General features: G+C 43.2%; 1 protein-coding gene across 5 annotated transcripts in view; it reads right to left on the bottom strand.

The window, feature by feature from the left end:
- Nucleotides 1–13,639, bottom strand: part of LOC119966101 (sodium bicarbonate cotransporter 3-like) — a 182,520-nt gene that overhangs the window by 64,699 nt on the left and 104,182 nt on the right. For all 5 annotated transcript variants that reach the window (XM_038797312.1, XM_038797313.1, XM_038797314.1 and 2 more), the window contains 4 exons: nt 13,107–13,194; nt 12,493–12,639; nt 8,094–8,194; nt 2,450–2,624 (listed from right to left, as the gene is read on the bottom strand). In XM_038797312.1, coding sequence (XP_038653240.1) covers nt 2,450–2,624; nt 8,094–8,194; nt 12,493–12,639; nt 13,107–13,194 — 511 coding nt within the window. The remainder of the gene's footprint in view (nt 1–2,449; nt 2,625–8,093; nt 8,195–12,492; nt 12,640–13,106; nt 13,195–13,639) is intronic.

Raw genomic sequence — 13,639 nt, 5'->3', positions numbered from 1 at the left:
GTCTTCCCCTCCGCTGCCCCGCAAGACGTGGCAGCTTGATTTTGCGGGGCGGCGGAGGGGAAAGAGTGCGTCGCTTTGAGATGCCGGCCCGACGATCGGTGGGCACCGATCGCGGGCCAGTCCCCTCCCGAGCACGACCGTGGTGCTCACTCCCCTCTCTGCCCACCACAAGCTTCAAACAGCACTTTGGCGTCCATGTTCACGACGGCAGCGACCAGGTGTTGTTGCCGCCATCGTGAACCGGAAGGGAACGGCAGGCCGCTCAGCCCATCCGAGCCGGAGAATCGCCGGTCGACGTGAAAAACGGCGAGCGTCGATTCTTCCGATCGGGGTGGTGGGAGAATCGCGGGAGGCGCGTCGTGAGTCGCCCGGCCCTCCCGCGATTCTCCCAACCAGCCAGCGTGGGGAGCGGAGAATTCCGCCCAATGTTTCCACTTGTGGGTAAAAGGAGAGCTAGAGGCTATCAATATCAGATAGTTGTCAAGAAATCCAACAGGAAGTTTAGAAGAAATGTCTTTTTTTTTCCCCAATTCACTATTTTCCACATGGAAATACATTTCAGGACCTTGTTCGTTCATTTACAAAATATATACAAGTGAATAACAATAAAAGAATGATAATTACCCTTAAAAGAAAGAAAATTACTCCAGTGTAAAGATCCAACTCTAATTAAAATGTGATAATAGCTATTCCAATAAATTAAAATAAGCAGTGAGTCTCACCACATGTGCATATCTTCTTCCATACAATACAAACTCTTGTTGAAAGTTCTTATTGAGAAGGGCACCAATGAGTTCAGGAACCATCTGAGGGATTGCAGCATTCGCCCTGAATGCAACCAGCAGTAATACTGAAACAATGGGTGATTCTTACTGTTCAAAAGACTCGTACTTTTGTCAAAATTCTTTAAGAGCAGCTTTTGCCAAGAAAGATCTGCCCATCAAACACCCTAGTTCGATAATCTCATACCCATAGTCTGCTTTCCTAAGACAACACCACCGGGCAGGACATTTTTTAAAAATAGCACTCTCAAATACAGGATATTAATTTTCTGATGTAGTATAATCATTTCATGTTCCTTAGCCACTGTACACTATTCCCTCCAATTTAACTAGCCTAATTTGATATCAAGGTACTTGGAGCTAGCAACTATCTCAATGTCCCATTGGGAATCTTCACAGCAACATTAACTGGCTTTTTCGTAAAGTCTAAACTAGTTCTTCTGTCTTGTTATCACTCAGTTTGAGAGAGTTGTTATCACACCATTTTTAAAACTTCTCAATGAGTCCCTATAGTTTCCTTCATGCACCGCACCATTTGCGTACTTCAAGATCGTTGTGTCGGTATACTGTGATCGACAATCATTTGTATAGAGAGTGAGAAGGGGTGACAGTACACAGCCCCAAGATCCAATATTTGTTAACATCGGTTCCGGATCATTCCCAGAAACTGACACCTGTTGGATCCTGTGAAGGAAATCACTGATTCAAAGCAAGAGAGAAGAATTAACAACATGATTTGTTCCATGTCTCTTAATAACCTAACAAAAATTTATGTTTGCATCCACAGCTTTTAGCGGTAGAGAATTCCACACTTCTACAGGCCTTTGCCTGAACAAGTATTTCCAACCCTCTCTACTGTAGGCCCTGCATTTTAGGTTATCTTCTAATATCCAATACTCCCTCACCAAAAGCTGCTCTCTAGCTAACTGCTTTCAAAATCCTAAAAGTCAATCAAATCACCCCTTGGATTCTGTGTTCCAGACAATCATCAATAAATGATTGAATTCTACCAGAGATACTGGGTGGGATTCTCCGACCCCCCCGCCGGGTCGGAGAATCGCCCGGGGCCGGCGTCAATCCCACCCCCGCCGTGTCTCGCATTCTCCGCCCCCGGTCGGCGGGCCCCCCGCGACGATTCTCCAACCCGCGATGGGCTGAAGTCCCGCCGCTGACAAGCCTCTCCCGCTGGCGTCGATTAAACCACCTACCTTACTGGCGGGAGCAGGTGGCGCGGACGCCGGCGTCCTGGGGGGGGCGCTGGCCAATCTGACCTCGGGGGGGGGGGGGGGGGGGGGGGGGGGGTGCCCCCACGGTGGCCTGGCCCGCTGACGCTCCGTCGCATGCGCGGACGTACGCCGGCCGGCGAAGTCCTTTTGGCCCCGGCTGGTGTGGCGCCAAAGGCCGTTCACGCCAGCCGGCGGAGTGGGAACCACTCCGACGCGGGCCTAGCCCCTCAATGTGAGGGCTTGGCCCCTAAAGATGCGGAGACTTCCGCACCTTTGGGGCGGCCCCACGCCAGAGTGGTTCACGCCACTCCAACACGCCGGGACCCCCCGCCCCGCCGGGTAGGAGAGAATCCCGGCCACTATCTTTTGCCAGAGTTTAGTTTTAGAACAGCACATGAAAATGTCAGGAATCGCAAGAAAAATATAATCTTGGATACTTACTATATTGTTTTCTGTAGCTTCCCCCAGTAACCCTCCAAACGTGATCACAGGAGACATGCAGGCACAATAAAGGAAAAGAATGGACGCCAGGCACTGCAGACTAACTGCGTCTTTGAAGTCACTCAAGTAGAACGGTGCTTTTCTTTTGATGTCACGGATTAAGCCACCAAATAGCCTGTGGGGTAATTTAGCAATTTTCACAAAACTTTCAAATCCATCATTTTATCTTAAATGTGACCCAAAGACAGAGGTACAGCACATTCAGTTCCCACCCATCTGGATCAAGAATTATAGGAGTATATAGTTTAACAGCCATAGCTCCCTTTATGGAAAGTTACTGAATAATCTGATTTTAAAGTTAAATCATATTATACCTAATCATTTTCTGAATAATAAATTCCAAAAATAGGTGTAAACATAATAAAATTCATTGTCAGTGTTGACATATGACAGCTGTGATGTGACACACACAGCGACTTTCTCATTTGGCACAAGAAACATTTAATTTCCACCATGATCAGCATGGATGTTGAATGTACTTTTAATCATCTGTCTGCCGTACGGACAGAGGAACAAACTGCTATTTTTTTTGGGTAGTAGCTCAGGGAATACATCTGATCACATATATAAATACTCCTTAACATTATATGTTGGGACAGCACGGTGGCACAGTGAGTAGCACTGCTGCCTCACGACGCTGAGGTCCCAGTTTCGATCCCGGCTCTGGGTCACTATCCGTGTGGAGTTTGCACATTCTCCCCATGTTTGTGTGGGTTTCGCCCCACAACCCAAAGCTGTGCAGGATAGGTGGATTCACCATGCTAAATTGCCCCTTAATTGGAAAAAATGAATTGGGTACTCTAAAAAAAAATTTTTAAACATTATATGTTGCACAAATATTTGAAGCTTTACTTTTATTTCCAATTGCTTGTAAATTAAGCCCAAGTGCTTTGATTACCAATATTTACATATTTTTAGCTTAGAAAACGTGAACACAATGAGACCAAACTGCAGCTAAATTTACCAGATTTTCTTTCTCTGCTTAAACTCAGAAAAACAAACAAAAACCGAAAGACTTTGAAATAAATATTTTGGGTGAGGGAAAATAAATAAGTAATTCACTCTGTCTGATGTTCTTCACTCAAAAGGAACCGTCAGCTACCAGCCTTTTCAGCTAAAAATGAAATGAAAATAAAAATCGCTTATTGTCACAAGTTGGCTTCAAATGAAGTAAAAAGCCCCTAGTCGCCACATTCCGGCGCCTGTTCGGGGAGGCTGGTACGGGAATTGAACCGTGCTGCTGGCCTGCCTTGGTCTGCTTTAAAAGCCAGCTATTTAGCCCAGTGCTAAACCAGCTGGTGAATAATTATGGCAAAAATGAACATAGAATGCACTCAAATTAACTTTTAAAGGAGGCACAGGAAAATCCAGATTTCTTTTAGCAGAAAGTTTACTATTGTCTTTGTGGTTCTTAAAATTATCAAATTATTACCATGCAGGTTTTCTGATTTGATGAATTTGGTTAAATATTCACCCTTTGATCATAAAATCCGCACATATAGAAAGCTGCATATTCTTGCATAAACTCTGCAACAGAATTACTGACACAAACGTTTCTTTGAAATCAATGTCATGCAAATGTGTGTTCTGATGCTTCACACGATCAGCATTAAACTTTTTTTTAAATTCACAAACCAAGGTAACAGGATGCCTAGAATATGATATCACACCAGCAGAGAGCAAAATAGATGGCATGCAGCAAATCATGAAGTAATGGTTAAATGCTGGAAACAGCTTTAAAAACCCTTAAGTTTGCTGGCGTGAAAAAATAAGGAGTTCCATATATTTGGGAAAAAAGCATGAGGGGATCATGCAATCATTTTTGTTTTTAAACACAAGTAGAGAGAGTAGAGCTTGTGGACAGCATATTTGGATCATAGATATAAAGTAAGGAACATTTACAAGAATCCTTACCTTAATTTTAGAATAGACAAGAAATGTTGTTGTGGAGTGAAGTTGAGAGACAGATTAGCTCTCAGGCCTCTGGCTTTTTTGATATCCTGTACAGAAGTGCAAGAATGGTGCTGAAAGTTCCAGCTCAAACGTAGGAACAACGTTGAATCTTGAATGGATTCAGGTTGTGTATAGTTAATAAGTTTCTGGCATTAAAAAATGAAGCTATCTTCTTGGAAGCAACTTAGATTGCCATTTGAAATCAGAGGAAATGGCGATGCCAAGAATGTTGTGATTAAAGGCTGCAGGCTAAATTAAGTAGTGTTTTCCGGTTTAGATTTTCAAGAGAAATTAGTGAGCTGTCACTTAAGGGGTTAATTGGGTATAACAAGGCAGGGGCATTTAGAAGAGGACTTACCTTAAATATTAAAATAGACAATGTTGACATCGAGTGAAGTTGAGAGATTATCCCACAGGTTTCAAGCTGTTCTTGCATTATAAAACACTGGTCTGGCCTCAATTGGAATACCGTCATGATGGGTTTCACAGACTGGATAGGGAAAAACTGTTTCCATTGGCAGAAGGGTAAGGAACCAGACAAGAACCATTCCAATTTAAAGTAATTGGCAAAAGAAGCAATGACAATATGAGTAAAATCTATTTTTTTTTATAAATTTAGAGTACCCAATTATCTTTTTTTCAATTAAGGGACAATTTAGTGTGGCCAATCCACCTAACCTGCACATCTTTGGGTTGTGGGGATGAAACCCATGCAGACACGGGGAGAATGTGCAAACTCCACATGGACAGTGACCCAGGGCCGGGATTCAAACCCGGGTCCTCAGCGCCGTAGGCTGCAGTGCTAACCACTGTTCCATGTGCCGCCCTAATGAGTAAAATCTTTAATAATGCAAGAAATGTTTAGGATCAGGAATACACTGACTGAGACTTCAGCAGAGGCAGATTCAATTGTGGTTTTCAAAAAATATTTGGAAAATTACCTGCAGAGGAAAGATTTTCAAGGTACAGAGAAAAAGAAACACTAGTCAGATTTGCCGAGTTGCTCTGACAGAGAACTGGCACAGACACAATGGGTCATTGCAGAATTATTTTATGAAGGAAAAAAAACAGCCATTGCCCCACTGAAAGGCTTGGAGAAAGTGCAGATCAGTAATTCAGCCACTGAGCCATTTGGAGTTTGTAAGTGCGAAAGTAATTCAATTTGAAGGAAATTAGTAAAGGTAGAATGGAAATAATGGATGTTGAAGCAGTCATATAAATGTGTGTGAAAAGGTGACTCCTCAATTTGCAAGACCCCTTTGGGAATTGTGTTTGGTTCACATTACTTAAATGTACCTTAACCAGGATAACTCCTTCCAGGTCATAAAACCCATTTCTCCTCTGTGTATTCCAAATTTGTTCCAAAATTATTCTTTCCAATTTCACTTTTGCCACAGTTTCCTCGTCATTCTGCTGTATTTTTATCCTCCTCCTAAATCTCAGATATTTTTTGAGTGACCCACCAATGTGACACAGTGCCCAAATTGTAAAGCAATACCAACTTAGGCTAGTGTCTGTAACTGCCCACAAGGTCATGAATTAGAAGTTAGAAAAAGGAGATTATCATGTACTCTGCGTGTATACTTTCTAGCAAGGAAATGCAATAAACTGAAGAAAGTGGGCTAACTAAAACATCACAATTAAGTGACATGATTTTATAATTACACAAGATATATGTAGTGAATCATAAATGGGGCAGTGTTGAATTGGCATGAATTGTTATACATCCGACCTAATTTTCCTTTCCATTCACCTACGTCGAAATCAGGTTTAGAATAATAATCTTTATTGTCACTTGTAGGCTTACATTAACACTGCAATGAGGTTACTGTGCCACCACATTCCGGCGCCTGTTCGGGTACACAGAGGGAGAATTCAGAATGTCCAACATGTATAATGAGCACCTGATCCGATACCAGCCTTTTTATGCCCCAGAAACCGAACGTTAGTGCCAATTAAGCTAATTTAGACAGTCCTCAACTTTATGAAGTTTGAATTAGAACAAATGGCACAATTTTTAATTTACATTAGCTTTGACTTTACCACGCCAGCCCATCTTTTACATTTCTATAAATATGATTTTAAATTTGATAAGTTTGGAACAAACCCAGGAAAGTTTGTGAAACCTCACCCTGGGGTCACCGGGCCCCTTGCATCCTTCACTCACCAGGCCACAACTCCGGGTGTCACTATCAGAACGGAAGCTGTAGTGTGTTGCATGGCCTAGCTATAGCCTAGAAACCAGAAAACTGTTGAGAACCAGGAAATTGTCGGTAAAAATCCTGACTTGCCCTGCTGGTAGATCTATCATCCATGTCTGCGGTCGGAAGCCTTTTGATCAGCTAGGGATGAGAAAACGTCACTGTGGCCCCGCAAGCAGAGATCTGAATGCATCGGGACAAAAGTCTAAAACCCGCAGAAAATAAGGTCGCCAATTTGCTGGTAAAAATACTGCCTTGTCATGCTGATAGAACCAATCACCCATTTTTAACATTGTTCCTGTGGGGAAACCAGTTCCAACTTACAACGTAGTTTCCAGGAACCAATTTTGTCATAGGTCCAAGGACCGCCTGTACATGACAATAAGATGGATTTATTTCTATACCAAACATTATTTACCTACAATTTAATACTTTGAAACAAAGGGACTTGGGAGTCCTTGTTCAAGACTCTCTTAAGGTTAACGTGCAGGTTCAGTCGGCAGTTCGGAAGGCAAATGCAATGTTAGCATCAATGTCGAGAGGGCTAGAATACAAGAGCAGAGGTGCACTTGTGAGGCTGTATAATGCTCTGGTCAGACCCCATTTGGAGTATTGTGAGCAGTTTTGGACCCCGTATCTAAGGAAGGATGTGCTGGCCTTGAAAAGGTCTCCAGAGGAGGTTCACAAGAATGATCCCTGGAATAAAGAGCTTGTCGTATGAGGAACAGTTGAGGATCCTGGGGATCTTATTAAAATTTACAGGATACTGCGAGGCCTGGATAGAGTGGACATAGAGAAGATATTTCCAATTGTAGGAAAAACTAGACCCAGAGGACACAATCAGACTGAAGGGATGATCCTTTAAAACAGAGATGAGGAGGAATGTTTTCAGCCAGAGGGTGGAGAATCTGTGGAACTCCTTGCCGTAGAAGGCTTTGGAGGCCAAATCACTGCGTGTCTTTAAGACAGAGATAGATAGGTTCTTGATTAATAAGGGATATGGGGTTATGGGGAGAAAGAAGGAGAATGGGGATGAGAAAAATATCAGCCATGATTGAATGTCGGAGCAGACTCGATGGGCCGAGTGGCCTAATTCTGCTCCTATGTTTTATGGTCTTATAAAGGACAGTTGCATTGCAGTAACTGGACTCTGAAGCATATGAAACAGGAAACAATGATATGATTGTTAAATCGCTTAGCCTAGATTTATAAGGTCTTGCCATAATCTCTCCTCTCCCAAAACTCTCACCGTATATGTGTGCCATAGATGTTCAAGATGTTAGTATTTAAAACACAGAAGTAGCCAAAGAAGACTTAAAAGCTCCACAGAAGCTTTCATGTCTGCTCCCCAGCAAACATTGTGCAATCATGTTGACTAATTTCAGATCAATTTCACAAGAAATAATTCTGCAGCAATATGCAAGACAAACCTTCCAGTGCGCTCAAGTTCTGGCCCGGCGCGGTGCTCTTCGTGAATTCCATTGGTAATTGATGGACCATTTGGAAGAGGAGGGGGGCACTTCCGTTTTTCCTTAACACAACAGATAGACAAAAAAAAACAATTAATTTGCAAATTAACTTTAGCTCAAAGATTCATTGAATATCTTCTACTCTGACAATTAAAAGCCCAAGGTTAATTTAGTAAGATAAATTTGAAGAATTTTGTGGTAAATATTCCAGTCACACGTATAGCTGATAAGGAAATGATTAAGTTGAAGAAATTAGAACAATGTGCAAATGCGTAGTTCATAATTCATATGTTTAAGAATCTAACTTCCAGTTTTAGGAAATTAAAGTTTTAACTGTAGATAAATGGGGGCATCTGATTAAGAAACCCACAAGCAACCCTGAAGTAAATGCAATTCAAACCAGCTTGAAATCAATTACAGTTAAAAGCTAATCTTTGATTATTTCCAAGGTCAGAGTTAAAAGTGTAAACATTGAACAATAGATGACCCATTTCTGGACCTCTTAGTGGAGCAGGGTGTCTATTGTTGAAAGCCAACAACCAAACAATTCTGGGAAAGAGGGTCATAATACTCCATCAGATAGAAATGATTCCTTAAAACTGGACAGCTAGGATTACACTAGAATAGCTCTACATAAGTTAGTCTACTGAGGATTGAAACTAATCATAAAAAGTATATCCAGTCATATTTATTAACCATCAAACATGTATTCTTAGAACTTAGCAGTAACAAAGCATTTAAACTCTTGCTATCAGTAGTGCTCACAATAGATGATGGGATTTAAGCTAGCTAACTTGACCACATTCCTAAGACAGACAGAAATAATGAGGTAATCAATAACACAGCCAGCTCAATAAGCAGTTCTTATTAGCAGCCTGCACTCAGACTGACAATTGTACGAGCACAGGGTCCACACTAAGGTCAGAGAAATGGGAGTCGGGGAGAACAAGAGACAGCGGATGAGAGGGTCTTGAAAAACAGCAGATGGTCAGGGAACAGAAATGGGTTAAATTACAAGCTGATTACGCAGTCACCATGCTGCCAAAAGTAAACTTCATTGGTCAAGGTAAAATCTACAGCTACAAGGATTGGATCAGGTCCCACTGGGGTGGACTATTGATTTTTGGAAATTGTATAACTGTTGAACCGGAAGCAATGTAAAGCAGAGTGGTTTTGGTGTTTATCCAAATCACTCTTCCGAATACACTGAACCAAGCTTGGAAAGTAAAGCCATTTTAACCAGGGTTGTCGTCTACGCAAGTCTTTGTGTTAGCTGAACTGCAATTAGGTAGGGGAAATTCCCCATGTAAAAGCCAGCATAATACTCAGTCTCTGAAAAGGCTCCTATAATTTGAATCACCCCAAAACATATCACCTTGCCACAGATATAGTCGGTGGGATTCTCTGTGCCCCCCCTCCCTGCCCACGTGTTTTCCAGCAGTGGAGGCAGCCTATCATTCGCCTGTGGCAGGATATTCTGGTCCTGCTGCTTTCAATGGGGTTTACCATTCTATGCAACCCCACCACCCACCCTGGCTGGGAACCCCATGCCGAGGGTTCACTGCCAGCGGGACCAGAAAATCCTGCCAGCGAGAATGGCCGGAAAATTCCTACAGTGGTTCTGGTTGGAGCCTTGCTTTGAAGGTGCTTCTGTTAATGTACGCACTTGGGCAGGCACGGTAGCACAGTTGTTTCACAGCTCCAGGGTCCCAGGTTTGATTCCCAGCTTGGGTCACTGTCTGTGTGGAGTCTACTCGTTCTCCCAGTGTCTGCGTGGGTTTTCTCCGGGTGCTCCGGTTTCCTCCCAGAGCTACCGTGCTGCCCTAATGTTTGAAACTGCCCATCAGTTCATGAACTGGAAGGAAGTTAGAAAAAAGAGGCTATCTTGCACTGTGCTTGTGTGCTTTCTAATGACCACATGCAATGAACTGAAGAAAGTGGGCTAACTAAAACAAGACAATTAAATAAAAGACATTATTCAACAATTACACAATTAGGGCAGCACGGTAGCATGGTGGTTAGCATAAATGCTTCACAGCTCCAGGGTCCCAGGTTCGGTTCCCGGCTGGGTCACTGGCTGTGCAGAGTCTGCACGTCCTCCCCGTGTGTGCGTGGGTTTCCTCCGGGTGCTCCGGTTTCCTCCCACAGTCCAAAGATGTGCGGGTTAGGTGGATTGGCCATGCTAAATTGCCCGTAGTGTCCTAAAAAGTAAGGTTGGGGGGTTGTTGGGTTACGGGTATAGGGTGGATCCGTGGGTTTGAGTAGGGTGATCATTTGCTCGGCACAACATCGAGGGCCGAAGGGCCTGTTCTGTGCTGTACTGTTCTATGTCTATGTCTATTACCCTTGAGCCAGAAAGCAATCAGCTTGAATAGTTAACTTGGAAAGAGTTGTACAGAAACTGTGGGAAAAGACTCGGAAAAATCAGTCTATGTATCTCCAAAGCCAAGATAAGGAGCTGAAGGGTCCACAGTGGCGAGGTACTAAGGAAAATTGGAGTGCCGCTTAGCCAAAAGCAAATGGAAGGATCCCTGTGAAATCTGTACCTCAAGGAATAGTTGGAATACTAAGGTGTCGGTGTTGTGGTGAGTCTGCTTTTGAGGGGGCGGGGGTTCTGTCGAATGGTTCCCAGCCCAGTGCAATTGCCCAGGGGAAGTTAGCACTTCTGGGCAATTGCCGGGTAAACCCTTACATGGGGCTGGATTCTCCCCTACCCGGCGTAACGGAGGGTCCCGGCGTAGGGGAGTAGCGCCAACCACTCGGGGGTCGGACCTCCCCAAAGGTGGGGAATTCTCCCCACCTTTGGGGGCCAGCCCCGCGCCGGAGCGGTTTGCACCAGGAGACTGACGTCACCACCGGCGCATGCGCGATGTGGGTTCCTCTTCTGCTTCCGCCATGGCGGAGGCCGTGCGGCCGCGGAAGAGAAATAGAGCACCCAAGGATCGCGGGCCCGGCCACCGTGGGGGCGAACCCCACCCAAGGACTCCGTTCGCGCTGCTGATCCCGCCGTTACAGAGGTGGTTCACACCTTGGCGGCGGGAGAGTCCTCCCAGCGGCGGGACTTCGGCCCATCCAGGCCGGAGAATCACCGCAGGGGCCTCGCTGATCGGGGTGGCGAGATTCCCACCACCGCCACTTCCCGGGTGGCGGAGAATCTCTGCCACGGCGGGGGAGGGATTTTAGGCGGCCCCAGGCGATTCTCCGACCCTGCTGGGGGTCGGAGAATTTCGCCCATGATAACTTCCTAGAGGGATTCCACAATGCATCATTGGGTATCCCTAAATATGGTGCTGGGGAACCAGGAAGTTATGAGCTGAAATGTGGTGGTATAGTTTTGTCTGTTAGTTGCTGGGTTTTGCGATTTCTTCATCACAGCAGTGCAAGTATAGCTTCTTGGTGAAAGGTGGCTAGAAAAGTAGCGTCAATGAAAAGAAAATAGAGGAAAGCATTTTTGATGGAGAGATTGACTGTTAATGTTACTTTTGAAACTGTTGGTCTGTCGAATATGGATGAATCCAAATAAATATGTTCTCTTCTAAGTTCTGAACTGTGCAAAAATTATCTAGAGTGCACCGTTTGAGATGGATACGGTAGAGGGCCCACACCACAAACCAACACACACTCTTGTCACTTTTGGAATATGTAGCTTGTTAAATTCACTTTCTAAACAGCTATGGCCAAATGGCTGTTCTTCATGTGTGAAGAATAGCAAGATACTTAACGATTGGGGAGATTGCAGCTCAGCCCAGTCCCTTACTCACCAGATTTCCTTCCCTGCAGGAGTCACTGATTGCTATCAGAAACAAGAGTACCGGTTAAATGTTTTGCTCTGGAGCACCGAGGCAAATTGCAGTCCCACCAACATCACTCTCAGCAAGTTCAACCAATTCAGCATTGACCAAGTGGTAGTTACTTACCCAGAAATCACATATCTGTCTGCACTAATAAACCTGCTATAGATTTGTTAAGTACCCCAAATCAGACAACACCCTGATTGAAGGGTATACATCCAAAGCAGTATAACAGGCCTCTCTTCTTCACAGATGCTGACTGATCTACTGAATACTTCCTGCATTCTCTGCTCTTATTCCAAATTGAGCATTAGCATTTCTTTTTTTTTAACCATCTTTCTAGCCTGTAGTCAAACCCGGAGTGCAGGGAACACTCGAGGTCATCTTTACATTAACTTGAAAACAAATCATAGCACAACAGAAAACACAACTGAAGTTCTAACATCTGACTGTGGCATTCACACGGTTCTTAAAAGTAACTTCAGAACCCATTTTAGTTTAACTTTAAAGTTAAAGTTTTCAAAATTGTTAAAAATGAAATTCTATTAGACTGCAAAGAAAATTATTACCTGTGAAGGAACATTTTTTGGCGGTTCAATTCGTATCGAAGGATCCCACTCTCCCGGTGGGAGAACAGTAACTTGATCTAAAAACTCATCTATTCCTGCCAGCAGGTCTGTACGATCTTTTGCTTTGTAAGCGACATCATGAAAAACCTGAATGTACACACACACACACACAAACATTCATTAGCCATTCCTGCTTTAAGAAAGAATCCAGCAAGGAAGTGTTCTCGAAGAACAATTACAGTTTAAAAATCAAATGACAGCGATTCTAACAATTAAAGTTTTTCAAAGTTTACATGTGCTTCAGCAGACTTCACTTGGATCAAGAACTAATAGTGACATCGTGCTTCAGCAGACTTCACTTGGATCAAGAACTAATAGTGACATACAGTAACTATAAAGTAGATGATTCCCAATAAAATTTACTAACATTTTTTAAATTAACAGATCCAATATGAGTGAGTTTGTACAAATATTTATTTCATATATTGAAGGCAAGTTTAGATCAAATGAAAGAGGACTCATCTTCACAATATTTGATTTGGACTCAATTACAGCATTGTACAAGACTCTAATGTTAGTCTGCAGGAGACCATCTCAAGAAAAAGTCAACTTGCCTCATCTGTCATTAGGGTAGCTATTGATCTACCAATTTCATGGTATTGCTGTGCTTTACCAGATGGTCCCAACATAAGAAACAAAAATCTAAAGAGAAAGAAAATGGACATTAGAAAAAAAACATTCATTTCTAGGTATCACCCTAAATGTTATCTCCTTGGCGCTTTCCTATTATTGCAGTTAGCAATTACCATCCAACACCAAGGATAAAAATCATTCTTCATGTCATTAATGCCACAATTCAGACTTGTCACAAAATTGACGTTTTTTTGAATCAATAGGAGCAATACTACACTCCCAGGCCAGAATTGCACAACCTGGGAGCACAGAATTGCCCATGATATTTCTTTTATGCATAACATGTTTTGCAAACGTTGGCAAAACTATCAATTGAGTAAACAGAACAACTGATATTCAGAAAACGAAAAACATATATTCTGAAAATATATGCAAGTGATGAGGCAGTGTTGCTGATGGATTGCGGAAGGGGAAATCCCTCTCATTTCTATAAACATTCCTGACATAAACGAAG

This window comes from Scyliorhinus canicula, chromosome 5 (genome assembly GCF_902713615.1).
Source record: "Scyliorhinus canicula chromosome 5, sScyCan1.1, whole genome shotgun sequence".
Classification (NCBI taxonomy): domain Eukaryota; kingdom Metazoa; phylum Chordata; class Chondrichthyes; order Carcharhiniformes; family Scyliorhinidae; genus Scyliorhinus; species Scyliorhinus canicula.
The sequence above is the reverse complement of the archived record's forward strand: the minus strand, read 5'-3'. Positions and strand labels throughout refer to the sequence as shown.